The 26,637-nt window shown below is 46.7% G+C and overlaps 1 protein-coding gene across 3 annotated transcripts in view; it reads left to right on the forward strand.

Moving 5' to 3' along the window:
- The window catches only part of NBAS (NBAS subunit of NRZ tethering complex), a 3,456,930-nt gene that overhangs the window by 143,439 nt on the left and 3,286,854 nt on the right, over window positions 1-26,637 (forward strand). For all 3 annotated transcript variants that reach the window (XM_069605942.1, XM_069605943.1, XM_069605944.1), the window contains exon 2: window positions 3,020-3,074. In XM_069605942.1, coding sequence (XP_069462043.1) covers window positions 3,020-3,074 — 55 coding nt within the window. The remainder of the gene's footprint in view (window positions 1-3,019; window positions 3,075-26,637) is intronic.

Below are 26,637 nucleotides of genomic sequence, written 5' to 3' on the forward strand. Positions count from 1 at the left end.
CATGCCTTCTGTTAATTGCTGGCGATATGCAATATAGGCACTAACCCGTTACTGCGCAGACCACTACCACACGTGGTTAATGTGCTACCCTGTGCAGTCTGGCACATTTAATGTAACTGTAGCTATGCTATTCTTGTGCAACTTTTGTCCAGGTGAAACACAGCGCTGCGAATCTGTGCTCCTTTATTTTTTTTACAGGCTTTTGTAGGGCATTGATGTTTCGCTAACCTATATGCTGCGTTCATATTTATTATACTTACTGCGTTAAGTGCGCTAGCTGCTCCATTATGCTTGGGTAGGCGCTGATTATTATTTCTTGAGGGGGCCTGCCACCATTATGTACAAAGGTAAGGTATTACACAGTGCTGTGGTGCTAAGCACCAGTAATTAGTGTACAGCAGTGCACAATTAAAGGCTTTGATATGCGGAGTTGTGCAGTTGGGCACACACGTGCAGTGCATGAAGTAGGCCGTTAATTGGCGGTGCTATTCAATCTGGCTCTAACACATGCCCACAGCAGTTGAGTACCACACGTTATTGACACGGAGAGCTGTGCAGTTTCGCACAAGTAATGTACCTGCAGACAAACTACCCTTGTGTCACTTTTGTCCACATGGAAAATCAGAATGCGTGCTTCTTTAAGTTTCGCAGCGTTTTGCAACACTTCAGTCAGTACGCCACTGCAGGCTTATAACAGACAGCATTGTGCACTTGGGCGCTAACACTGGATGTATGGGAATGCAATAGCACCAGTTGTTAATGGATCGCGCTGTGCAGTCTGCAATTAGTAGTGGAGGTGCAGCTAAACATGTGCCTCCTCTGTACTGTTTGACACAGTGAAATATCAAGTCTTCCTTGCCTGAGTTTCAACTCCTGGCTTGAAGGTCGATGCTGCAGAAAAAGCTTTTGGTTCTTTCCTGGGTCATTTGGATCGGTGATGGCCCAGGGTTCTAATCCCTAGCAACTGAATCCTGAAAACTACACTCACCTGTGGAAAAGAGCCATTTACTCACCGGATTGATTTGGGTTGCTGCAGCCACTGATGTGAGAACTTACCTTGGGCTTCTGGGGTGGGCGATTTTACAACATGCTCCCCCTCGGGTGTCACTCATGTCCATGGTAGAGATTCCTTGGAGGCAAGCCCTTACTGCATTTCCCACAGACTTTCATTGGGAGGCTTCCAGTTCTGCTACTGCTTTATCTGGAGTCCTGGGTCCATCTTTCAAACTCAGGACTCGTTCCATGGGGACTCCCCTTGCCTTTGCTGGGGTTGCTCATTGCAGAATCTGTATCTTTGGGGTAGATCAGACTTGCCTCCATTAAAGCGGATGCCCCTTTAACTTTTCCCATTCATTCCAGTGTGACTCTGAACTTACTCTGGAACTCTCCTGAAATTAACACTGACGCACTTGTCTGCCCCTGGCTCCCCTTAGGGTTAAGTGAGCTCTGGACTAAGTTTCATAATATTTGCACTTAACTGCGATTTTATATTGATTTTTAAAGTCATACCCTGCATTTTTATTATGGTGAATCTACCTCCAATAGTGTAACTAATTATGGTAAGAATGTGGTTTATTTCTCCTGAAATGGTCAAGAAAAGCAACTGTTTCTATAACGATTTATTGATTGGCAGGGAGGCCGCCCACTCCACTGCTGGGTACTAATAAGTGATATAATGTCCTGGCAATCCAAATAATGTTGGATTAATATTATAGGCCTTAAGTATTTTCTACATATTTTCCTGTTGGTAAAATTATGTTTCCCAATTTTTCCAATGCTCTACCATATGTGTTAGGTGCTGACCGCCGGCTATCGGGCTTTCCGCATGCACTAGGGTTGGGTTGTTTCTTTAGGACACTGCATATTAGTGTGCGGGCCCATAGGGGACTTACCTGCTTGCTACGTTTGATGGTTTCTGATTCTTCCCAGCTCCTTATTTGGTGTTGGGTGTTCACCACAGGTAGCGGACCCACATGCAGAGATTGGGGTTAGGAGACTTTACTTTATTTATAAATTTGCCTGGTATATTTTAATACAGTTTATTATTTCAGTACTTATTTAAACTGATAGTTTTTCAGTTAATCAGTGTGGTGTATTTTCTATGTATACGTGTGTGGACTAGTTGTACCTACCTGATAGTTGAGCCTTGTGGCTCTGCCCATGTGACCTACCTTAAGAGAGGTTTAGGTTTTCCTTCTTGTCAGGTGTGTTAGCGTTTCCCCTAGGGTTAGTGGTTTTAGCATCCTCAACAGAGGGGGTACAAACACTGCCTTAACAGTCAGTAATGCTGTGCTGGTTTATAAACATAACCACGGGCAAATCCAGGCCTATTGGCTTTGTCAATGCTTTTATATTTACTAGCAGTACCCAACTGTGTGGCTCTGTGTGTGGGTAGAGTATGTGTTCGTTTTAACCATGTTTCTTTGTGTATTTGTTTGCACTCTTTACTTTTTTGGTTATGATCGTGTTTCTCAGTAATTGTCCCCCATTACGAGGTTGCCGCCAACCCCGTATTACCGTTACCACCACCTGACATGCCGGTGCTACCGAGATATCACAAGTGGCGGTGGTACGGTAAGTGCCCATAGGACCCCATGGGAATGGGAACCTTGAAGCACTGGCACCGTTAGTAACGGTGCCCTGCTTCAGTGAAAAATATGCTGGTAGGGGCCTGAACTTTGTCAGGCCGGCCGGTAGTTCAGAGCCACTACCAGCAAACACGGAGTGAGTCGGTCTGGAACAGGTGCTGGTAACTTGTTACCTGAACCTTTATTTCCGGACCGGCTCACTCCTAATGAGGCCCATAATCTGTTACTAAACTAGAGGTACGTGTTCACAGTGAAACATTATTGGGTTGTTGAAACTAGCCAGCAAAGTGTCCTGGCTTCTTCTCCACCTGCTTCTCCCCGGTTGCTTCAGACGTCATATGAGCATGCCTTAGTTACAGTTACACCTTACACAAGTCGATGTATATGAGTATAGTATTACATGATGTCTAATAATGTTATTTTACTTACAGCCCAGAGGAAAGCGAGAACATGGTGTTTCGTTCGTCATCACAAAAGCAGTTACAGGTAATATCACTTGTTTGCATTTATTGTAATTCGGGGGCCTGTTCTTAATGCCTTTAGCGACTATAACACTTTAAGAGAAGCCATTTTCTGTTTATTGTTCATGTATTTGTGTTTATTTAAAAGTTTTGTTAAGCATGAAATTAACCGTCCGATGTCGAGGCACACACTCTTCATAGTTCGTTTTCTTATAAATAGCGCTTAATGTCCAAGTCCTCTTGCTTCTAAGCACTACCCCCATATGATGGTATTGAGTTTACCTGAGAAGGATGAAGGACTTAGACAGCCCTTCCGTGGGATTTCAACTTGATCACTGCAGCATAATACCACGTGAGAGGCCAGCGCTTGACTCTTTAACAGGGGCGCATCCACGATTTTAAGAAGGATCCTGTGACATTTCAAGCTTGCACGGCGAGAGAAACCGGTGGATGGGGCAGTGGCAGAGTTTTTTTTTTTATACTCCTGGAAACATGTTTTAACAGTAACTTCTGGCGAGAGGAAAACAGATTTTTTCTTTTTTTTTAACCAACTTTATTTGATTTTCACGAGCACAGTTAGATATGCCTGCATCAAAAAATAACAACCAGTAGCACAACCCATGTCTTCCCTTTTTTCCCCCGGAGTCCATTGCTCATGAGTTGTAACTGTTAAAACATTCCAACCACCCCCCCCCCCTCAACAAACTTTTAGGTGGAGTCCTTCAGCTGTTCAGGCTTTCTTGAATATTTCATGGGTAAGGTCTCCTTTTTCCCCTTCGTTCAAGGTTCATATTAATCATTAGATGATGGACACTTTGTGGAGTAATTTAGGTTTAAAGTACATCTGTTCTCTATCGTCTGTGAACTCATGTAACGGCATCCAAGTGTTCAGATATTTCGAGTAGGAGCCATGCGCTATTGCTGTTCCTTTTCCATTGCCATCACGCCCCACAGTCTCACCCACCACATGGCTACCACCGGTCCTTGTTTATTCTTCCATGCCTGTGCCAAAGTGATTCTAGCTGCACTCAGCATGTTGGTGACAAGACTAGCTCTGGCTTCAGAGTTCCCGTAGCTCCATTCAACTGCCTCCCCCAGTAACACCACCACTGGGTCTTGAGGCAGCTGCACCCCTGTTATGTCTTTGATATGACTCGAGGTCTCTTTCAAGTAGGTTTCTGCCACCGGCCATGACCACCACAGGTGAATCAAGTCCCCAGGTTGCCCACATTCCCTCCAGCAAGTATTGGGATACCCCGGGTTGTTGGATTGCATACGTGATGGTGTCATGTACCACCGTAGACAAAGTTTGTATGCCGCCTCCTTAATTGCGGTGCATTTGGAGCCTTTTGCGGCTCTATACCATATGCGACCCCAGGTCTCCTCTGAAATTGGGCTCCCCACATCTGCCTCCCATTTCTGCATATACGTGAGTTTCTTCTGGGTCCACCGCCCCCATCAACCGGTAAAATATTGATGCCCCTTTTTCAGGCTGACCTGCTTGTATCGTTAATTCCAGCCCTACCGGGTCTCTAGCTGCTCTTTCCCGGACCTCCGTATTGGAGATCCAATGTCTGAGTTGGATATAGTGGAACTGTTCTCCCTCCGGTATGTCAGACTGGGCCTTACAGTCTTCAAATGTGAGGGATACCCCGTCTGCGTACATATCCCTCAGTAGCAGAGTTTGTTCCCTCCCTCCCCAACGTGCCCAGAAGTCGATCCGCATCCCTGGGGTGAAGTCCGGATTATGGGCCACCGGGGCGAGCGGACCTCCCCCCACCTTCACTCCTCTGCCCCTTAAGGCTTTGTCCCAATACCATTGAGTGGTTTTGGTGGATTCCAACAATGTACCCCCCTTGCCTCTGTGTCCTGCTGCTAGGAAGCCAAGGCTCCCCAGGGGAATTTTAGTAGCAGCACTCTCGAGGATTGTCCACCGGTTTTGATCTTCTCTGATTGACCATTGCAGCATGGGTGCTATCTGTGCTGCCCCTAGGTATCTTCGAAATTCTGGGCCCCCCAGGCCCCCAACACTTGTGGTCTAAACAGTACCTTCTTGGAGACCCTCGGCTTCTCCCCCTTTGCCCCAAATAAAAGACATCACCTCCCTTTGTAATTTTTTTATTGCCGGGCCCGGGATGCGTAATGGGAGTGCGCCTACCACGTATAGAAACCTATGTAACAGGGTCATCACATCATGACTGCGGTTATCCGTGCCAGCCGAGGAAAACAGATTTAAGTGATAGCTTTGGCAGCAGTACTTAAGATTCAACCTTTCGGGGCGTGGCCAGGCAGCACACCATGCGGACGTGTCTCCTTTGAGCTCTGGTCCGAAGCGCCCAAGTCCACCAATTTTAGCCCGCTCATATGAAGAATTTCTGCCCCACACGAAAACAGAACTGAAAAGATGTGTTGTTGAGGCCACTTGCGTGTTTGGGAGGCTGAAGATTCGTGATTAGAGCACTTTTGGAGCCGTGCATCCTGGCACCGGGAAAGCCAAAATGGCGGAGCGCGCCATCTCGAGCAACCCCTGTTGGGGGACCCCTCACTCGAGCCGTGCCGGAATGGCGGCCCTGGTGGATGGCCCATACTGCAGAGATAGACACCAAGTACCGACGGAGGAGCGAATACACGGACAACGAAGACCCCTGCAGGAGCGTTATGCCTGAGGCGAGGGAATCTGAAATGCATCGGCTGTAACGAAGTCCCGGCGGGTGGAGTGCGCCTGGAGAGCTCACTGCCTCCTTGGTCCAACCAACTCTGTGGCAACGGCCCTGACTGCCCTTGCGAGCCCTGCTCGGGGCGGCTCGGGTAGAGGGCGGCAGCACTTGGGCGAAGTCTCCCCCGCGAAGCGGAACGGCAATTGATCATCCGGCTGCCTCCGCTGGAACTTCGGAGAGGACGGGGCTTCTTGGCCGGGTCTCCGGCCCCTGCAGCGCCGCAGTGCGAGACCAGTCGGCCCCCTGGGAGTTTCGCTCGGGGTCCCGACGGGAGAGTTTGTCCGAGCTGCTGCGGCCCCCCCCCCCCCGTGGGCGGACGAAGAGGAATACCGGCCTCGCAAGTGAGTCCCCACGGCCTCCGGCCTCACCAATAACGTGGTGTTCGTCCTGCCCCCCCCGCTCCCCTCCTGGGAGCGCTGCTCGGGGCTGCGTGGCACAAGGTGGACGGACCTCCAACGGGCCTCCGTTTGTCCCGCTCACGCAGGCCGCCGTGGGCCACCGCTCATCCCCGCTCACGCGGGCTAAAGAGGGGACACTCCTTTGGGGGATTTCACTGGCCCTCCGGCTCTGAAGTCAGTGCTGCGGCCGCCGTGCCTGCATCTGGAAGAACTATTTAGAGGACTCCGCAGAGAAGGGCCCAGCTTGTCTCATCTGCCCCGACAAATTCGCAACACACCCCCCCCCCCCCAGGATCAAGATCACAGAGTAACGGGAGCTCAACCTGCCTCCTAAAACCCGCAGTGGACTTGGGTGAACCCACTCGCCCTCCGTGGCTGCCCGACAACAGATACAGAAAGTAACCTGAACAGGTACGTAGATTAGAAGGGCCACAAATAAACACACCAGGGGTCGTGTGGGTGCCCTGGGAAGCGCTGGGGGGACTGGGCTTGGTGACAGGGAAAGCGCCACTATTAGAAGGAGAGTTCTTGGGAGGGACGCAGCGGCTTGGAATGGTTCCCCCAATATATAACTGCGCTAGCACACATTAGGTCAAAGCTCACAAGAACAACAAAGCACGGGCTGTGTGATCCTGCGTCCTCCTCTCCTCAGGCAGCTTGGTTTCTACGTGAAGCCAAGCAAGCAACATCTACAGCACCGCCGGGGGAGGCCCAAAACGGGGACTAGAAAGAAAATACACAGCATACAAGCCTATCTAATGCCACAACCTAGAGACCCACCCACTGTCCCGGCTTTAACCCCGGAGCTGAATACCAACATGGCCATGTCCAGGGAGGATTTGGAAAGTATGTTTAAGTCCTTTAAGCAAGACATCACCCAGGAAATTAAGAAGGCGATCAAGACCTCCCAGGACTCTCTGGCCCAGTCGCTTGCAGAACTTACATCCCACCACGGGGGGCTGGAATCCAGAGTCAATGACCTGGAGAATGTTACCTGTGTGCAATCCCATGACAACGAAGCCCTGGCGGGAAGAGTAAAGGTCCTGGAGGAACATTTAGAAGACATTTGGGCAAAACAAGCTGACCTGGAAAATGGGTCTACACGAAACAATGTACGCCTCCGTGGGGTCCCCCGGAAGATCCCTGACCGGGGACCTGGCGGAATATGTTGCGACGTTCTTTAGGGCCCTTTTGGAGTTGCTACCAAACGAAGAGTTAAAATTGGACAGAACCCACCGTGTGTACTCTTCAGCTCAGATGAAGAAAAACTTACCTCCAGATGTGCTTACCCGGGTGCATTTCTACCGCCAGAAGGAGGATATCATGGCGGCAGCCAGGGACTCAGACTCAATTCGATTTTAGGGCACTGAGATACTCCTATTTCAGGACCTGGCCCCATACACCTTGGCACGTAGACGGCGCCTGCACAGAGTGACAGCCTGGCTGAGGGATCGGAAGATCCGTTATCGTTGGGGGTTCCCATGTAAGCTGCTGTTTGAACTCCACTATCAACACCACATAATATCCTCGGATGAAGAAGCGAAAAGCTTGATGGAGGAGACACCCGACGGCGTGGACCACAACCCACGCTCCCCGGACGACGACGGGTCCACCTCTCGTCCGGCGCCGAAGCCTAGAAGGGGTCCGAGCGGCGAATCTGCGTTGCAGAAAACAACTAAAACCCCTGATGAGGCTTCGTCGGCAACATCCTCGGAAGGGAAAAGCTGTGCAGAGATCTGTACAGGTTGAAGGCAAGAGGTCCAATTTACACCTTTATTCGAGGGACGGTACCCCAGGAGGACACCGCCTGATCCCCGCCATGACCCGATGAGGAAGAGTTTTCCTCTCTGTACAGGAACGATTTCCTTGAAGGATTCACCTGAGGCCTAAAACCAGACTGCAGACTGGGATCAATCCCTCTAGGTTAAACTCCAGTTTACTACTGTACTTACCTGTTACAGCTGAATCTTGGTTTAAGTGTGTTCTGGGTATTGGAAATTCTCTGTTAGTAGCCGACTTGGGCGCCGGATTGGATGGCGCCCGGTAGAGCTTTTACTTGGTTAAATTACCCTGGGCACTACAAACACTGAAATTTCTGATGGAAATAGTCAGCTTAATTGATATTTTGTGCCTTAACTATAAGTTCCTTTTTGAGTTTTTTTTAATATGTTGTACATCTCTGACGTTGGCAGAGAGAGATTTTGGTTGGTTTCACCACAGCCCTCATTCCGATTGCACCGCTATATCCTACTTAAGAAAATGTATCACACCGGCGCTGGCCGGGAGATCCAAATTGGTGCAGAAACCTGAGCGACCGTACCAAGGCTAACCCTAGTTATAATTTCATCTCACTTAATATGCAGGGTCTGAACTTCCCCTTGAAACGTAAAGCACTCCTCCACAGACTGAAGTCCTTAGATGCATCCTTTCTGTTTCTCCAAGAGACTCGCCTATGCCCGGCGGATGAATTCCGCCTGAATGACAGACTTTATCCTCTTAGATTCTTTGCATCGAGCGGTCTGAAGAAGCGGGGGGTGGCCATCCTGTTGCGCAAGGGGATCTCTTTTAAGCCCCACAGAGAGTTTCGGGATGAGGAGGGGAGGTTTTTGCTGGTTAACGCCATGCTAGACGGCCGCAAAGTCACCCTGGTCTCTATTTATGGCCCAAACACCAATCAAAGTCAGTTTTTCACAAAGTTATCTAAAGCTCTATTTGACCACGCTGAGGGGGAGGTGATTCTGGGAGGAGATTTTAATGCTGTAATCAACCCCTTAGTTGACAAAACACTACTGCCAACAGTAAATGATGGTAACAACTTCAAGGCCCTCACCTCCTTGCTGAAAGATCATTCTTTGATCGAGGTTTGGAGATATTGTCACCAGGATGAAAAGAATTACACATATTTTTCAGCTGTACATGGGGGATTTTCAAGACTAGATATGTTCTTTACAGCCGACTCAGTGATTCCAAATGTATTAGAGGTTGAAATACTCCCAGAGGCACTGGCGGATCACTCCCTGGTCCTGTTGTCCATTTCTTCCCCCCCCCCGAGCCACCTCCCCCTAAAAACCCCCCTGGAGGCTAAATTACTTTCTACTAGATGATCCAATGATTCGTGCTCATATTAGAGAAACTATGGAGCTATACTACAGAGAAAATGACACGGGAGAGATGGGCTGGGGGACTATCTGGGACACAGGTAAAGCGGTACTCTGGGGCCATCTAATAGAACAGCCAGCACAGCGCAGCAGAGCTAGGAAACGGCTGCAGGAGCAATTAGAGGGTGAAGTTCTCAGACTTGAGCGGGCACATAAGCAGAAACCCTCTCGGTGCATATTAAGGGTCCTGCGGATGGCTAAAAAAGTGTTGTAAGCGCATCATGTGGGGAGGGCGGCCTATGGCATGATGCGCACCAAACAATTTTCTTACACGAAAGGGAATAAAGCGAACAGATTATCAAAGGCACATGCTCGGAGGAGGGCAAATACCATATCATAGAAGAATTTTTCAAGGAACATGCGACTCCGCATGTTGGGAACCCACAGCTCACCAGAGAGTTTATAGACAAAGCAGAACTCCCACAGCTACCACAATCCCTAAGAGAAACGCTAGGAGCTCCAATATCGGGCGAGGAAATGGAATTTGTCATCAAAACTCTCCCCATTGGGAAGGCTCCGGTTAGGGAATGCGCAATTAAAATATGTTTCCGATGTATTTCACGCCGCAGAGATTGCACGCTATGAATGTAGAGTACCCTGATACTTGCTGGCATGGTTGTGGGGCTAAAGGAGATTTGGGACACATGTGGTGGCACTGCCCGGTCATTCAGTCCTTCTGGCTGGAGATTCGCTCCAAAATTAAGGACATCTGTGGATCCCTCCTCCCCATGGACCCATTAGTGATGGTGTTGGGCGATTCCCCTGAGGATGGATCGTATCCTCAATCTTGTCCCAGAGCACAGCTAATCGCCCAACTACTGATGGCGGCCCGCCTTACGCGTGCTCGATTCTGGAAAGAACCTGAGGGCCCGCACATCGCACACTGGTGGGTCAAGGTCTGGGAACTCCTGGGAATCGAAAAGCTAACAGCCGCAATAATGAACCGAACAGACAAATTCCGACAAATTTGGGGCCCATATCTAGATTATGTGGAAGAAAAGGAACACATGTTCTTCCAACCTAGACTGGTCAAATGTCTTCTTCAGCCCTGAAGCGCTCAGAGGGAAGAAAGGACCCCATCGAACTGGTCCCAGAATGGCAGGAGGATACTGGACACCAAGGGTAATGCCTGGATCATAGGGGGGTGCCGGTGAGTTTTCCTTATTTGTTTTTCTTTCTCGTTCATCTTTCTTCTCTTCTTCTTCTCCCTTTAATGAAGAAGCTTCAGAACATACAATTTCAATTTTACATCCCCAAGAGTAATTGCGATATCACTAATGGAATTATAGTTGTTAAAAGGAAATGTCAATACATCGTTGTAAATTAATTGGTCACAGCGACAATTGCTGAGGCTTATTAAGCTGGCGAATTTTGACGAAACTGTTGAACTACTTCCAAATAATGTTGCCACGGTTATATATCGTTAAGATTGTAATGTGCATTGATGTTTCAATAAAAAGATCTTGACAAAAAAAAAAGATTCAACCTTTCTTTGAAATAGCACAAGAAACATTCTGTGAATAAGTTGAACTTTCTGCCACTATTTTAGTGTCAGGCACAGTCATTCTATCAAGTGGTTGCTTTATTTGACCCCAATCCATCATGTGCACATAACTTTCAGTTTTCCTCGTCATAGCAGACCGGGGCCACTGGAGCAACATTACATGTGCGCCTGCATTTAGATTTCGGTGCAGAAGTAAAGATCCTTTCCACTCCCCCTCAGTCTCCCTATCAAAGTACTAGCAAATCTCTCCCAAACACTGGTAGGCCAGGCTGGTTCCTCTGAAAAGCCAGTAGGCCCATGGTGGTGTCCGTCACATGTCACGACTAACAGCTTATCGGAGGCACCAGTGTGAGCCAGGCCATGTGTATGGCTTCAGCTTGACTCTACATTTGAGCCATTAGACACCCAACACATTGTCTGAGACTGAGTCCCACCTGCCCACGCAGGCAAAAAACTGTTGCCTGACCTGGAGCAGGTAGCGCCTGGCTGACTTCTGGCCCTGCTCCTAGCACAGACCCTCCCTCCTAGGGGACTGCCTCTCGATGTCATACTGGTAGAATTCTGACAGAGCAGGGCTGCCTACATGATCAATTCTGTTCTGAAGGCGGGGGCTTCATGCATATGCCATACCAGCAGTGAAATTCAATTAAGGTCTGTGTGTGCTTGCCAGGAGTTGAACTGAGCAAGGAGCCAATCATTGTTCATGGGTCAGGTGTGAACCTTGCAAATAAGAACTCAGTGGCCACATTTCTACCGGAAAGTCTCTTAACCCTGTGCCTTCTTCCTAAGTGTGTGTGTATATTTTATTCATTTGGTTTAAATTTCAACTATACAACATAAGAACATACAAATTATTTACATCCAGTACACGTGTAGTTAATGCATGTTAAAAAGAGAATATCAAGCTTCTAAAAAATATTTGAACATTAAATTGCATGAATCTGATAATAGGATATGAGATAAAAGAATTTAGAAGAAAAAACACTTAAAACCAAACCAAACCAAAACAATTAAGTAGAAAAATAGTATAAAAGTAGGTATATACATAATTGTTAAGCGAAAAACTAAATGAGTAGTATGTACATGTGGATCGTTAACTAATCATATCCAATTTCAACAGATATCCAATTTCAACAGATAATTTATCACAGCCAAATTTGACGAAACGGATTGTCCATTAATGATCATATTCCTCATACGGTCAGCCGTTAGGAGCACAAAGGCAGAGAAATATCTAAAAAAGCTTTCTTTCCTCTGAGCTGCTAAGTTTGGGCAGTGTACTATTAAATGATTTTATGCTTCAATTTGGTTAACATTCTTGCAAAATCTACACCAGGATTGGGCCCCCTGAGAAGGTTGCACGGGTAGCTATAATTTGGTTAGTCGCCCAAAGATTGAATCTGAATCGCATGTAGTTACTACAATAGTTAGGGTCAGGGAATTTCTGTAAATAGATGGGAATTTGATGAAGCTTTTTAATTTTAATTAATTTAATTTTAATTTTTAAAGTTTTACAATTCCCGTTTTGAGTAGGTTATAACGGTTGCACATATCCCAAGTGGCACGCCAATCATAGTCCCAAAGTTTCTTTGTAGCCCTTTGGGGTGTGTAAAAAAGAAGTGTTTCATCAATGTCAGCTCTGAGCATTAGATTAATGCAGTGGTTCATCCAAGTAACTAAAGAATTGTCATGTTGGTCTTCCAATGGGGAAGCCAGAGCTGGCAATAATTTTGAGTGATGAACAATTCAAAATACATTTGTGATATAACATAATGGTGTGCCAGGCGATGATGGTTTTTAAAGACAATAAGCCTAGCTCATATGGGATGATTTATATGGGGATGCTCCGGGGTAGAGACAGGACTTTCTTCCAAAATAGTCCTTTTAGAAGGTCCCATTTTGGGCAATGTTCGGGGAGCTTGCCATGTGCTGCATAGGTAATGATAGGAACAGCTTTTTGTTTATAAAATTGTATAATAATATAGGAGAACTTTCCATACTTACAATGAATGATAATAGCTTGAGCCACTAAAGACTCCATTTTATGTCTCAATTCTATTTTATATGGAATATCTGTTTTGCTGCATTTGTGTCACGGCTCGCTCCCGTTCCAGTCACTTGGGGGCATGTTTTGGGGTTTATTCCCTACTGGACATTTCCTCCGAACCTTATGCTACAGTGCTGTGATGAATTGGGAGCACTAAAACCTTATTTTCCAAGTTACTTCCCTTCCGCATCCATTCCAGGTTTTTGGCAGCCAGCATGCTACTTTAATCTAATGACTATGCTTCCCAGAATGCCTGGCTCACTGCTTCACCTCCTCCCTTGCAGGACAAGGTTGGGTGGAGGATAGGCAACACCTGTGGCTGCAGGTGCAGCAGGCGGCACACCTGAGGGGTGTGCTCGTTAAGCAGCTTTAAAAGCCTCAGTCCAGCGCTGGTCATTGTTGCAGTGTTCCTGTTGTGACTGGTCCCTTGTTCCTTGTTCCTAGCTTTTGTGCCTAGTTCCTAGTTCCTGTTTCTTGTTCCTCTGCCCTGGATTTCGGATTTATGTGCTTAATTGATTTCTGCTTTCTGGATTTCCCTTTCTGTCTTCCTCTGTCTGCAGGCAGCCTTTCTCTGTGCTTTACCCTTTGATGCTGCCCAATTTGCCTGTGTTCTCTGTTTCTTTGATGCTGTCCTTTGCTACTGAAAAACTTGATGCATTAGTCTTTCCCTTTATAGATTTAGCTTCCTGCCTTTTCTCTTTGGATGGGTGGGAAAGGTTTCCTTTTGTGATATCATTTTCCCTGCTCCTGATCCTTACTTTCTATTGGGATCCATTCCATGTTTTCCATTGCACTTCTGTATTTATTTCCCATTGATTATTAGGTGTGGGGTGCTGTTGTAACTAGTCCCTGTGTGAATGCCTTTTGTTTTCCTCACTATTCTATAATCACAATTCCTACTTGCCCCTTGACTTGGGTCTTATGTATTTAGTTATCCTCCACCCATTGCCGCGATAGCCTTCTGGGTCCCTGTTTGATCAACTGGGTTTGTGGGTTTACTGACATTCAAGTGGTCTTTCCGGTCCTCGTGAGTACTGTTTCTAAGTTCCTTATTCAGTATCATCCAGAGTGTCAGCTCACAGATCCTGTCCTTGCTTGCCCTCTATGTGGGCTTAGCGCTGTCAGTATCTGTAATAGCATAGTGGGTAAGGAGTTTGCCGACTTTCCTTTCAGTCATAAGGAGGTTCTAAGTGCTTACCCCACATCCCTTTTCATATATTGGTATTATTGTTTCACTCTATTTGCACTCCTGGGTTTTAGTATACACGAGTCTTGGGTATTGTATGCACGTTGTTAGATTCAAAGTTGTTCACTGTGCGATTCCGTGCACATTTCCCTTGCCATATTCATTTCCTTCTTCCTTTCTTAACAGAATGACCAGCCGTTATTCCCCTTTGAAAATGGCCAGTTTAAGAAAGAAAGGCAGCAAGGCCACTAACAAGTTTGTACAGAAAGCTTCCCTTACGTTTACCTGTGACAATCAAATCGCTGATCCTGACTTAAATGAACTCCTTGTCACGAATGGGTATTTACGTGCAAAGTATTTCTCCCACAGGATGGCCCATCATACATTGCCTGATCCTAGTTCTGTATTTAATTTTGATCCAGATTCTATGTCCGCACAAGCCTTAGCAGCGGAAAACAACACACTGCTAGATTTATTACACACGAGTTCCTCTGTTGTTGAACCCCATGATTCCGGTTGTGCTTTATCTCAGATTGAACAGTTTCATGATTCAAACATAAAGAATGGAGGGGTTCCTTGCATATCTTCTGTTTTCAGCCCTCAGTCTACAGCTTACTCCTCTGCACAAGTACTTACTGTAGTCCCTAATGGCAAGAGGTCTGATGTCAATAGTCTGCTTAAGGGAAACACAGACCAAGTCGGTAAGAGAGAGTATAGATCACAAAACCTGCAAGCAGTAAATGACAATGTACAATCAGTGCACATCCGGATGGCTAGGACAGGATCCAGCCCTGTTGCCACCATGCCTTCCCCTGTGCCTACTGATAGGGATGTACAGTTAAGGCGGGGCATGCTAAAAGCTGAACTTGAGGAGTTAAAACAAGAATACATTACTTTACAAGAGGAGAATAAAACCTTAGTCTTTTCTGAATACACCTCAAACTTTATCCGTTGATGAAGTGAATACTGTTCAGTCCCTGAGTGCGGAGATTTTTGTAGGTCATGATACTTATCAATATGTAAAATCTATTGGGAGTGAAAGTCCTTTTTCTAGCACAACACTTATTCAGGGCACAGGTTCTGACAATTGTTCTACCGTTTGTCAGGAATTGCTGTTAGCTGAAGATTTACAAGCCACTCCTTTACCTAAGATTTCCTGTGTAGCAGTTTGTCATAATTCTGAGCTTGAACACATACATGCTTCTGATTTCCAAACACAATCCACAATGGTGGCATACACAGAATCAGTCACTACTGTAGGCTTAGGTTCTGCCCTTGATCTAGCTGCTGAGACTGAAGTAGACATTCAAGCTGATGTGGAAAACTATGCTACCTCTGTGTTCGCTCCTCCTTCTGCCAATGTTTGTCACAACGAACAGTCAAAGACAGTACAGAATTCTTGTTTTGATGGACTCATTCCACAGTATACTGAACCAAAGACCCGGCAGGCGATTCCTGAACTGTTGATTGTTAATATGCCACTTTCAGAAGCTAAGACAGAGGAATGGACATTTGATGAAATCCTAATTAACAGAGACTTTACTATGGTGATTCCTCTGGTTGATTTTGACTTCTACAAAGGAAGAGACTCTGTGTCATCCACTAAGGAGAGGGACGGCATGGGTACAGCTCAGTCTTTGGTTACTGGTGCCAAGGAGTCAACCGCCCTAAAGGTGCTTTCCATTCCTGAGCCACAAATGTGTCTGTCGACTTCTGGGACTTCAGTCTGTCCTCCTACAACCATTGACTCTTCGATTATCCAGTCCAAGGCTCTGCAGTCATCGTTGACACACGTGTCTTCAATCAATGAACAATTGCTATTTCTCCCAGTCACTCAAGAGCCTTCATGTACGTGGTCCGAGCCAAAGACCTTGACAAGTTTGTCTTCAGCTAACGAGACGGCTCCAGCTTGCATGCCCTCAGCCTCAGAATTTCCTCTGGCATGCCTTTTTTCGGCTACAGTGACTCATCCAGCGGATTATCCTTCAGCCATGGAGCCTCCGGTAGCACATCCTGAGTGCATGTCTTCAGTCCCAGAGCCTACTGCTAGTTTGGCTTCAGTTCATGAGAGACCTGTATCCTGCTCAGCCTCGCTGCCAATATCGGAGGTGCACCTGTCTACTCTGTCTGATCATGTTGCATATTCTTCTACTTCAGAGTAACCTCGTGAATCCCAACCATTTATTATGGATGAACGTCCAGCCTGCCCTTCTTATGCTTCAGGGGGATCACCAGAATGCCTGCCTTTTACACAAGTTGATTCTCCCAACTGCTTGACTGTAGCATCAGCGCCTCCCGAATATGCAACATCTGAGTCTGAGACTTCTGCCAGCTCTCTCTTCAGAAACATCAAGCTGGATCACGAATCGGGAGAGCCTTACATGCGAGGCCGTTGGACTTGCCTGGAGTGTTACGAGAGGGAGACGGATACCATCCGCCATGGCCCAGTCACTGAACAAGTAGCCGACCAGGATAGCGGGCTGGACGGTTCGAATTTGGGGGCTGGTTTGGATCAGCCGCTTGACAGCTTTCTTGTTGCCGGATCCCACATGAGCCTGAGGGAGGGGACGGGCACGGCCCCCCAGCTGCAGCACCAGTCGGGTGCAAGTAGCCAAAGGAAGGGTATGACTGCTGCAGTTCAAGATGTGCCTGTTATTGCTCCTGCTGCGAGTGTGCCTGATGTACCAAGTACTGCGTCTATCACTCCTATCGGTATTCCAAACGTCCCTGCGGTTGTATCCCACGTGCAACAAGGTGGCTACATGACTGACACCAGGAGTGCCAGCCTCGTACAACCCATTGGACTTCCAGGCCCCCAAGGCGTGGAACAGATGCAGTTGAACCTTGGTCACCCTCAACCACAGGCCTTTACCCAGATGGATGACGGGAGAAGATCCGAACCTCTACCTCGGCCGCCACCTTCTTTTTCTGAACATGAACATTTCCTGAAACCTGCTATTTTCTCACCTCCTGTGTGTCCGCTCTCGGCAGGGAGGCTACCAGAGCATCTACCATTGTCTAAAGCATGTTGCACCAGCCTGCCTCCCTCCTCAATGATGTATGAGTGTTCGCTCCCAGTGTCTGAGCTTCCTGGACCTTCCAACTCTGCTTCGGGTCCTGCAAGTCCTTCATGCCTTTCTTCGACCCATGAGTCTCTTCCTCACCGAAAACCTGCCTATGGCTCTTCTAGACTGCGGCCTGATTCTATTCATTCCAGTCCCTCTGCTTTTGCCCGTGGGTCATCGTTTCCGTCAGTGCCACCTCCGAAGACACAGCTCTCCTGTCATGGAAGGAAGATGTTTTGTGCGGGTGACGGTCGCCTGGAGTCGGCCGTGGGAGGGGGTATACTGTCACGGCTCGCTCCCTTCGCTCCCGTTCCAGTCACCTGGGGGCATGTTTTGGGGTTTATTCCCTACTGGACATTTCCTTCGAACCTTATGCTACAGTACTGTGATGAATTGGGAGCGCTAAAACCTTATTTTCCAAGTTACTTCCCTTCCGGATCCATTCCAGGTTTTTGGCAGCCAGCATGCTACTTTAATCTAATGACTATGCTTCCCAGAATGCCTGGCTCACTGCTTCACCTCCTCCCTTGCAGGACAAGGTTGGGTGGAGGATAGGCAACACCTGTGGCTGCAGGTGCAGCAGGCGGCACACCTGAGGAGTGTGCTCGTTAAGCAGCTTTAAAAGCCTCAGTTTGCTTCAGTCCAGCGCTGGTCATTGTTGCAGTGTTCCTGTTGTGACTGGTCCCTTGTTCCTTGTTCCTAGCTTTTGTGCCTAGTTCCTAGTTCCTGTTTCTTGTTCCTCTGCCCTGGATTTTGGATTTATGTGCTTAATTGATTTCTGCTTTCTGGATTTCCCTTTCTGTCTTCCTCGGTCTGCAGGCAGCCTTTCTCTGTGCTTTACCCTTTGATGCTGCCCAATTTGCCTGTGTTCTCTGTTTCTTTGATGCTGTCCTTTGCTACTGAAAAACTTGATGCATTAGTCTTTCCCTTTTATAGATTTAGCTTCCTGCCTTTTCTCCTTGGATGGGTGGGAAAGGTTTCCTTTTGTGATATCATTTTCCCTGCTCCTGATCCTTACTTTCTATTGGGATCCATTCCATGTTTTCCATTGCACTTCTGCATTTATTTCCCATTGATTATTAGGTGTGGGGTGCTGTTGTAACTAGTCCCTGTGTGAATGCCTTTTGTTTTCCTCACTATTCTATACTCGCAATTCCTACTTGCCCCTTGACTTGGGTTTTATGTATTTAGTTATCCTCCACCCATTGCTGTTATAGCCTTCTGGGTCCCTGTTTGATCAACTAGGTTCGTGGGTTTACTGACATTCAAGTGGTCTTTCCGGTCCTCGTGAGTACTGTTTCTAAGTTCCTTATTCAGTATCATCCAGAGTGTCAGCTCACAGATCCTGTCCTTGCTTGCCCTCTATGTGGGCTTAGCGCTGTCAGTATCTGTAATAGCATAGTGGGTAAGGAGTTTGCCGACTTTCCTTTCAGTCATAAGGAGGTTCTAAGTGCTTACCCCACATCCCTTTTCATATATTGGTATTATTGTTTCACTCTATTTGCACTCCTGGGTTTTAGTATACACGAGTCTTGGGTATTGTATGCACGTTGTTAGATTCAAAGTTGTTCACTGTGCGATTCCGTGCACATTTCCCTTGCCATATTCATTGCCTTCTTCCTTTCTTAACAATTTGATATTCTGACCTAGATATCTGTATTCTTGGACAATGCTGAGTTTTTATTATCTATAGTCAATTTAAACACGTTTGAATGTGCAGATTTATTTGTGGTCATAATACGAATATTAGATTTTTCTGTGTTAATGAAGAGGGAATTGTCAAGTGCATAATGCTCTAAAGCTTGACGTTTTCTCTGTAATCCTATTGGGGTTTTATCAAACAGCAGAAGGTAGTCTGCGTAAAGTAACCATGAATTGGAAACTCCTCCCACTTTAGGGGGAAGTGAAGAAACAGCATTTAAATCTATACCAATATCTCTGATAAAGATGTTGAAGAGAACATTTGCTAAAAATACATTCTTGTTTGAGACCCCGATAAGTGGGAGTCACTTGGGATAAAGGCCTTCGAGATAGATTCAATTTGACGCGAATAGAGGTACCAGATTAAAGTTGCATTAGTAAATTAAGAAGATAAGTGGGACAGTCCGCTTTCAACAATTTAGATCAAAGCAAGTCCCTAGGAATTGGATCGAAGGCTTGCTTAAAGTCTATAAAAGCAAAATACATTGGTTTACCTGATTTGATGGCTGACAAGATTAATTCATTCACTGCTGTACCTAAATTAGGAACAAACCCAGACTGGTGGACATCTAATAGGGAGGCAGCTGTTAGCCACTTTAGGAGGTCTCTTAAGACTAATTGAGCAAAGGTTTTTCTCGGAATATCCAAGAGGGCGATTGGTCGATAATTAGAAGGTAAGGACCGATCGCCTTTCTTAAATATTGATATAAGTATGGATTGCTTCAAGGAATGCGGAATCGAGCCAGAATTCTGAACTTGCTGAAAAATTAGAAAAAGAATGCATATCCACAAATCTGGATATGCTTTTAAAGTCCGATTAGAAAGGCAATTAGGGGCAACGGCTCTAGACGTGCTAAATTTCTTAATTTCTAGAAAGATATCTTCATATGAAAAAGTAAGACAATGGAGATCAACTGGAAAAGCTTGGGGCATAGGGGTTGCAGAAAGGGTTTGCAAAAATGGTACTGAAGTGGAGGTACCAAGTCTGTTCATTGATTGCATTGATCATCAACAGATAAGATGTGCCATCGGTACCAAGCTTGAGAAGCGACCAAATATGAGCACTAGATTTAGAGGCTAAAGCAACAAGCATTGCGTCACCATCTTGTTAAGTTTTGCTATATTTGTGTAATTTGGACCAATTTATATACTTTGTTTTAATGTTTTGTAACGTAAGAGCTTTATCTGGGAGGTTTGCCTGAATAATTTGCCTCTGTTGTCTTGTAACTAAAGCCTTCATGTCTTGAATCTCATGATCATAAAAGTGTTTGTGGATAAAAAGTGGGCGATGTCCTGCCTGCGACTTTTCTCCAAAAAGATGAAGAACCTCGGTATAGAGTGGAACACGGAGAGTGTTAGAGAATTTTCCTGGCACAGATAGATATCCCTGAAGATGATGGAGCTTATTTTCTGTCCAATCAATTCTATTTTGGCCTCATCGACTGGAATAGTGTGGTTATAGTAATCTCGTGGAAATTGGTTCGATTGAAGCCAGGTTAATACTAAGAGATTTCTGTCACTCTTGAGTGTTGGAAAAACCTCCAATGATTCCATGATGGAAATAGTGTTTGGTGACAAAGATGTAATCTATTGTGGCCATGAGGGAATCACGGTGCCAGATGGGTCGCGGGGGAGAATCTCCTGGCAGACTTCCATTTAGCATTGGTAAGCCGCTATCGTTCATTAGTGTCATCCAATGCTTGGCTCTAGAAGAAAGATGTGAGTGTCTAATATTGAGACATTTAATATTTAGGTCACCAGCTATCAAGATGGAATCAGTGGTGTCATCAGACATTGCTAGATCTAGCATGTGACCAACAAATGAAAAGAAACTGTCATCGGATATGACGGGGGAGTTCCAGTATAAGATAAGAATAGCTGTGTTTTTACTGTGGGGTCAGTGACTAGCTAGAGGACAGAGTTTAGTTAGTTGAATAAATGGATGAAGTGAAGTACAGGGAAACAAGGTATAGGTACGATCTAATTATGGCTGTAAGAAGCCCTGCTGTGGGACAACCTTTAGGATGTTTTATTGCAGATATCCAACAAACATCTCACCCGCCAAGTAGGACTAGTAGTTATCCAAGTACGTCAAAGAAGGTGAAGAAATTAGCTTCCGATTGAGGGGAAAGATGTTTAAATCCTAGGGTGTTCCAGACTGCAACTGTTAGCTTGGTGATCTCTTTAGGTATATGGCACTAGTGGGTGAAGTGAGTAGAGTTGTCCTGAATGGCCTTCGCAACCCATGTCCAGGAAGAATCCTTGGACGTTTGCAATGGGTGTATAAATACATCTCTCACGAGGGCACCTTGGGCCCAGTGACAAGTAATAGATAGAGGTTCAACTGAGGAGGTTGGCTTTCGCCTTGGAGAGGGATGTCTCACAAAGGCTTTTGCAGTCCAATTACGGGGATATGTCTCACTACCTATATTCAAACTGAAACCACGATGTCTAAGTTCTTACGCATCCCATAATAATTGTCTTAACTAATCGGGAGGCAATTATCAATCGAACTTTGTCTAATTTGCGGTGGTCTACAAATTAAATATGTCTTCAATTTGAATGGCTTTTAAACTCGGGATTGTTTTAAGTAAGGTAAGAATTGCAGTACTATTAGGAAATGGATCATGTCTCTGCCTATCTTTCATTAGTAGGTGTAGGCAATCTGAATGGCTTAGGTTTTCTAATTCTAATGATGCAGCTCAAGGCTGGTTCTTAGGTGTGATAGCAAAGTAGGGTTATGATATTCTTGTTGAGTGGACTCTCTGGGGTGAATATATGAAGGGGCAGCTGCTCCATCTGGGGTAAACCAGGATTGCAAGTTAGACCTATCATGGTTAGCAGATGAAAAGGAAATTTGGGATGTTTTAGATGACACCAAGAGAAACTGTCTCCTTTGCCCCATGGTGATAAAATCATCCTCATAAGAGGCAAAGGCCTGACTGCCCTTGTCAGCTGTTACAGCCATGAGATGAGAATTTGGGGGTGAACAAGAAAGCGGGGATGTCATGTTAAGTTCATCAATTCCTGATCCTCAGGAGGTGGGTCCAAGGATTTTAGTGCACTCGGGTCCAAGGGAGTGGACAAGGTCATATCAGCCAGCGGGGAAGAAGGTGGAGAAGCCTGAGATTGCAGGGTTTTCCTTTTTTTCTTGGTAGGTAGGGCAGGAGCCTTATTCTGGTTTGTTGTTTGTTTTGAAATACTGAGCTTCTTACGTGGAATCGTTTTTTAAAAAAAAACACTTTTTATTGAATTTTACAACACACAAAACATAACTGTCACACCCAACATTTCCAATTACAAGCTTTTTAGCATACATTTGCATATTATTCAGTTTTGTCTCCCCCCCTCCCCCCCACTGTAACTCGAGCTTCCGCTGTGACTCCTCGGGTTTCCTTTTTCCTGGGGTTAATCCCCTGCGCCGTCCTCGGACTTATCATGTTCACTGGAATTGGTCTGGGGTGCTCCCGACAGTGTGGCTACTGTTTGTCTCCATGCTATCACAGGTCCCACTTCATCCTCCTCCCCTCTACTGGCTGCCTCGTACCATGTGACTGTCTCGGCATCCGGCCACTTCAGGAGATCATTCAACCATAACTCCAATCTGGGTCTACGAGCTGCTTTAGAGCCCATGGATATTCTCCTTTTGGCCAGAATGTAGGCCAGGTCCTTGAGTTTACAGATATGTTTTAGGTTGCGTGGTCTGGTGAATCCCCCCAACATACATGCCCATACGGATTCCACCTCCATCTTAATCCCTTGCTCAAATAGTCGTAGCCTGATTTCCTCCCAAAATGTCACCACCTCTGGGCACGCCCAGAACATGTGGATCATCCCAGCATTCACCTCTCCGCATCTGGGGCATTTTTGTGCTACACTACTCCTGAATCTAGCAATCCTTTGGGGGGCTCATATTAGCCCTGTGGGTGACATACAACTGGATCTGTTGCAGCCTCGCATTCCTAGACACCTTTTGGTGATATCTCTGGGCCCTTTCCCACTGCCCATCCCGCATAGGCTCTCCCGCTTCCTCCTCCCAATCCTGTCTAAGTTGGAGCAACTCCCTGCCCACTCTGGACATCAACAGCTCATAAATTCGGGATATTTCGTGCCCTCCCTCCGAGATATCGTACATCGTTTTGATGGCGGTGTCAGGTTGTTCTGCTAATGTGATTTCAGACCACGTTTCCTTCATCCGTTTGATTATTCTGGTATATGTAATATATTGCCCCATGTGTACCCCAGTTTCATCCACTATCGTTTGGAAGTCCAGTGCCCTTCCCTCTCGCCATGTATCTCCCAAGGTCGCTAGGCCTGCTGGCTCCCAATGTTTCTGGATCCCTTTCCTCAGTTGCTCATCCCCCTTGCTTAGCGCCACGAGTGGCGCATGTGGGACGCATGGGGTTGGGTTTCCACCACTCGGCACGCCTTGTGCCATGTCCTCCAGCCCAGTTGCAACAATCTCGATTGCCCGTGCATTTCCAGTTTGGATAGCCATATCATTTCTTTTAGAAAATATGGGTCACATTCACCCCTCAGCAATCTAGATTCTGCTGTCTCGTCCTCCTACAGCCACCTAGCGACATATTGTAGCTGTCCTGCTAGATGGTATATATCAAAGTTCGTCAGGTTTATGCCCCCCTTGTCATAAGTGTTCTGTAGTTTCCATAGGGCTACTCTGTTTCTGGAATTGTACCACAAGAATCCCGTGCATAAGCTCTGGAGCGTAGTGAAAAAGCGCTTAGGCACCATATATGGGATATTGGCGAAGAAATGTAGTAGCCTAGGCAAAACCACCATCTTGAGTAAGGCCGCCCTACCCACCATGGCTAGGGGGAGCTTTTCCCAGAACCCCATGCTGTTCTTGATCCCTTCAAATGCCCTTTCCGTGTTGTTTTTATGCTCATCTAGGAGCGTATGGTATATATTAATCCCCAGGTATCTAAATGTCCTGGTTTGCCAGGCTATCTGTAAAATAGGTAAATTCTCATCTGGAACACCTAGAGGCTCCCATCGGGGAAGAAGAAATCACCGAAGCCATCAAAGTCCTCAAACCTTCTGCTCCAGGCCCAGACGGCCTTACCGCAACCTTCTACAAAAAATTCGCCAGAGTCCTGGCCCCACAGCTGTCCACCTTGTTCAACTCCTTTCTGTCCACGAAAACCGTCACAAAATCCATGGCTGAATCAATCACGATCCTGCTCCGCAAACCTGGAAAAGACCCCGAACTGCCTGACTCCTACCGGCCCATATCACTCCTGAATAACGACGGAAAAATCTTTGCCAAAGTGCTAGCCAGAAGACTAGGCCCGACCCTTCCAGACCTAATCAACCGCGACCAAACGGGATTCATCCCCGGCAGAGGGACCCATGATAACATACGCCGGGTCCTGAACCTAATTGAAAGCGCTCATAAACTCAAAACGAAAATGGCTGTAATCTCACTAGACGCCCACAAAGCCTTCGATCGAGTGGACTGGGGATATATTCGCGAGGTCCTCTATCGTTTTGGCTTCGGCCCCAACTTTACATCATGGGTCATGGCCAACTATCAAATCCCCACCACACAACTCCGAGTTAACGGAACGAGATCTGAACACATCCGCATCATGAGAGGCACTAGACAGGGCTGCCCGCTCTCACCCCTGGTCTTCGCCCTATCCATGGAGCCCTTTGCCGCCAGAATCAGACGAAGTGAAACCATAAAAGGGATCCAGGTGGGAAAACAAGAATATAAAATCGCACTCTATGCCGACGACGTCATGCTCACCATGACAGACCTCCCAGCCTCATTAGGGTCCCTGTGGAAAGAGATCGAGACGTTTGGCTCCATGTCAGGATTTAAAGTCAACTTAACTAAATCCTCAGCACTACCCATCAATCTTTCTCACCTGGACGAGGTCACACTCGCACCACTTTCGCCGATTCCCTGGGCCAAAGACGCCATAGAATATCTCGGAGTCCAGATCACCGGAAATCCAACGCGCCTATACTCCAAAAACATCCCACAACTACTTAGCGCTCTGCAAAGCGACCTCAAAAGATGGAAACAACAAGAAATCTCTTGGTTCGGTCGAATATCAGCCGTGAAAATGAATCTAATACCCAGATGGCTATATCAATGTGCATCCCTACCAATACAGATTCCACCACCGGCCATACAAGCTCTACAGAAGAAGGTGATGGAGTTTGTCTGGGGTGGGAAGAAACCCAGAATCAACAAACGAATCATGTTGAAGAGCAAACCGCTGGGAGGAATGGGAGTCCCGGACCTTGCCGGCTACTCACTAGCGGCCCAACTATCGCATGCCTTCGCCTGGATGCAAGAAGCAGACCCCCCATTATGGCGCCAAATTGAAGAATCCTGGAGCCCGGTCCCACTACATGATCTCCCACACCTACCAACAACAAAAGCTCAGCCCAACTCGGGGCCACTATCGGCCACACTCACCACAATCCAAAGCTGGAAATCCGCAGCGCGGAAATGGGGTCTTCGTGGTCACCTAGGACCTATGTCTCCCATCTGGAACAACCCAGCCTTCTCCCCCGGAAACACACCCCGAAACTTCCACGCCTGGATAGCAGGGGGTTTAGCCAAAACCAGTGACTTTATAGAAGAGGGCTCCCCCATCACATTCGAAAGATGTAAAACAAAATTCAGAGTGGATGAACGAGAAAGATTCCGATACTCACAAATCAGGCACTGGATGTCCCACAAAGCGACCCGAGACAAATGCTCGAGAGAGCCAACAGCCATGGAACTCACCCTAACATCCCCGTCCAACAAAGGTAGAATATCCACCATATACCGTCTCCTAGACAGATCGGATCCAGCAAAGAAAGAAAGATACATGACGGAATGGGAAAAGGATATTGGCCGGGAAATAGCTGCGGAAAGCTGGGAGCAAATTTGGGCTAGACTCCATAAGAGCTCACAATGCGTCACAAATAAGGAAGGAGGCTACAAACTATGCTACAGATACTATGTCACCCCCACCCAAATCAATAAATCCAATCCAGACTTCTCCGCCTCATGCTGGCGGGGCTGCCAAACCGCGGGATCCCTCTACCACTTAGTATGGACATGCCCAAAGGCAGAAGCATATTGGAAGGAAGTGCTGAAGCACATTAAAGAAATCACTGGCCTCTCAATCCCATGGGACCCAGGAATTATCCTTTTGGGCGAAACCGGCAATGGAGCGTTCCCAATCTCAGGCCTTATCTCCCGCCTCTGCACCCACCTACTCCTGGCCGCAAAGATCGCAATGGCTCGATTGTGGAAAGACAGAAATGGCCCCTCAATCGCCCTATGGTGGGCTAAATGCTGGGAGATTGCAGTTGCAGAAAAAATCACTGCTATTCGCACCGACTCCTTAAACAGAACCATGAATATATGGGACCCATTCTTCGACTATGCGACCAAATATCCAACCCTCACCAGGAGGCCGCCACTCACCAGATGGCTCCAATGCAGTCCCATCTACTAACTAATAACGACCGTCCATTCCCCGAACACTCCAGCAAATAAGAGCACACTTAACCAGAAAGGCTCCGCCCAACCGCCATTCCGAGGAGCAACCACCTTCCCCCTACTTTACAATCTACAATAGACTATAAAGGATCTAACTAAAGCTTGTATCGACAGATGTTGCGCTGCTACATGTAATCACTCCATCTTGTAAAACCAATAAAATGTTTTTTTGAAAAAAAATAGGTAAATTCTCCTGTGGGACTCCTCTGTACCTTCCCTGGGAGAACATGCATGATTTTTTGGGGTTCACCGCTATGCCCGAGAGAGTCGCATAGCGCTCT

Source organism: Ambystoma mexicanum, chromosome 4p (assembly GCF_040938575.1).
Source record: "Ambystoma mexicanum isolate Mex_15411 chromosome 4p, UKY_AmexF1_1, whole genome shotgun sequence".
Classification (NCBI taxonomy): Eukaryota; Metazoa; Chordata; class Amphibia; order Caudata; family Ambystomatidae; genus Ambystoma; species Ambystoma mexicanum.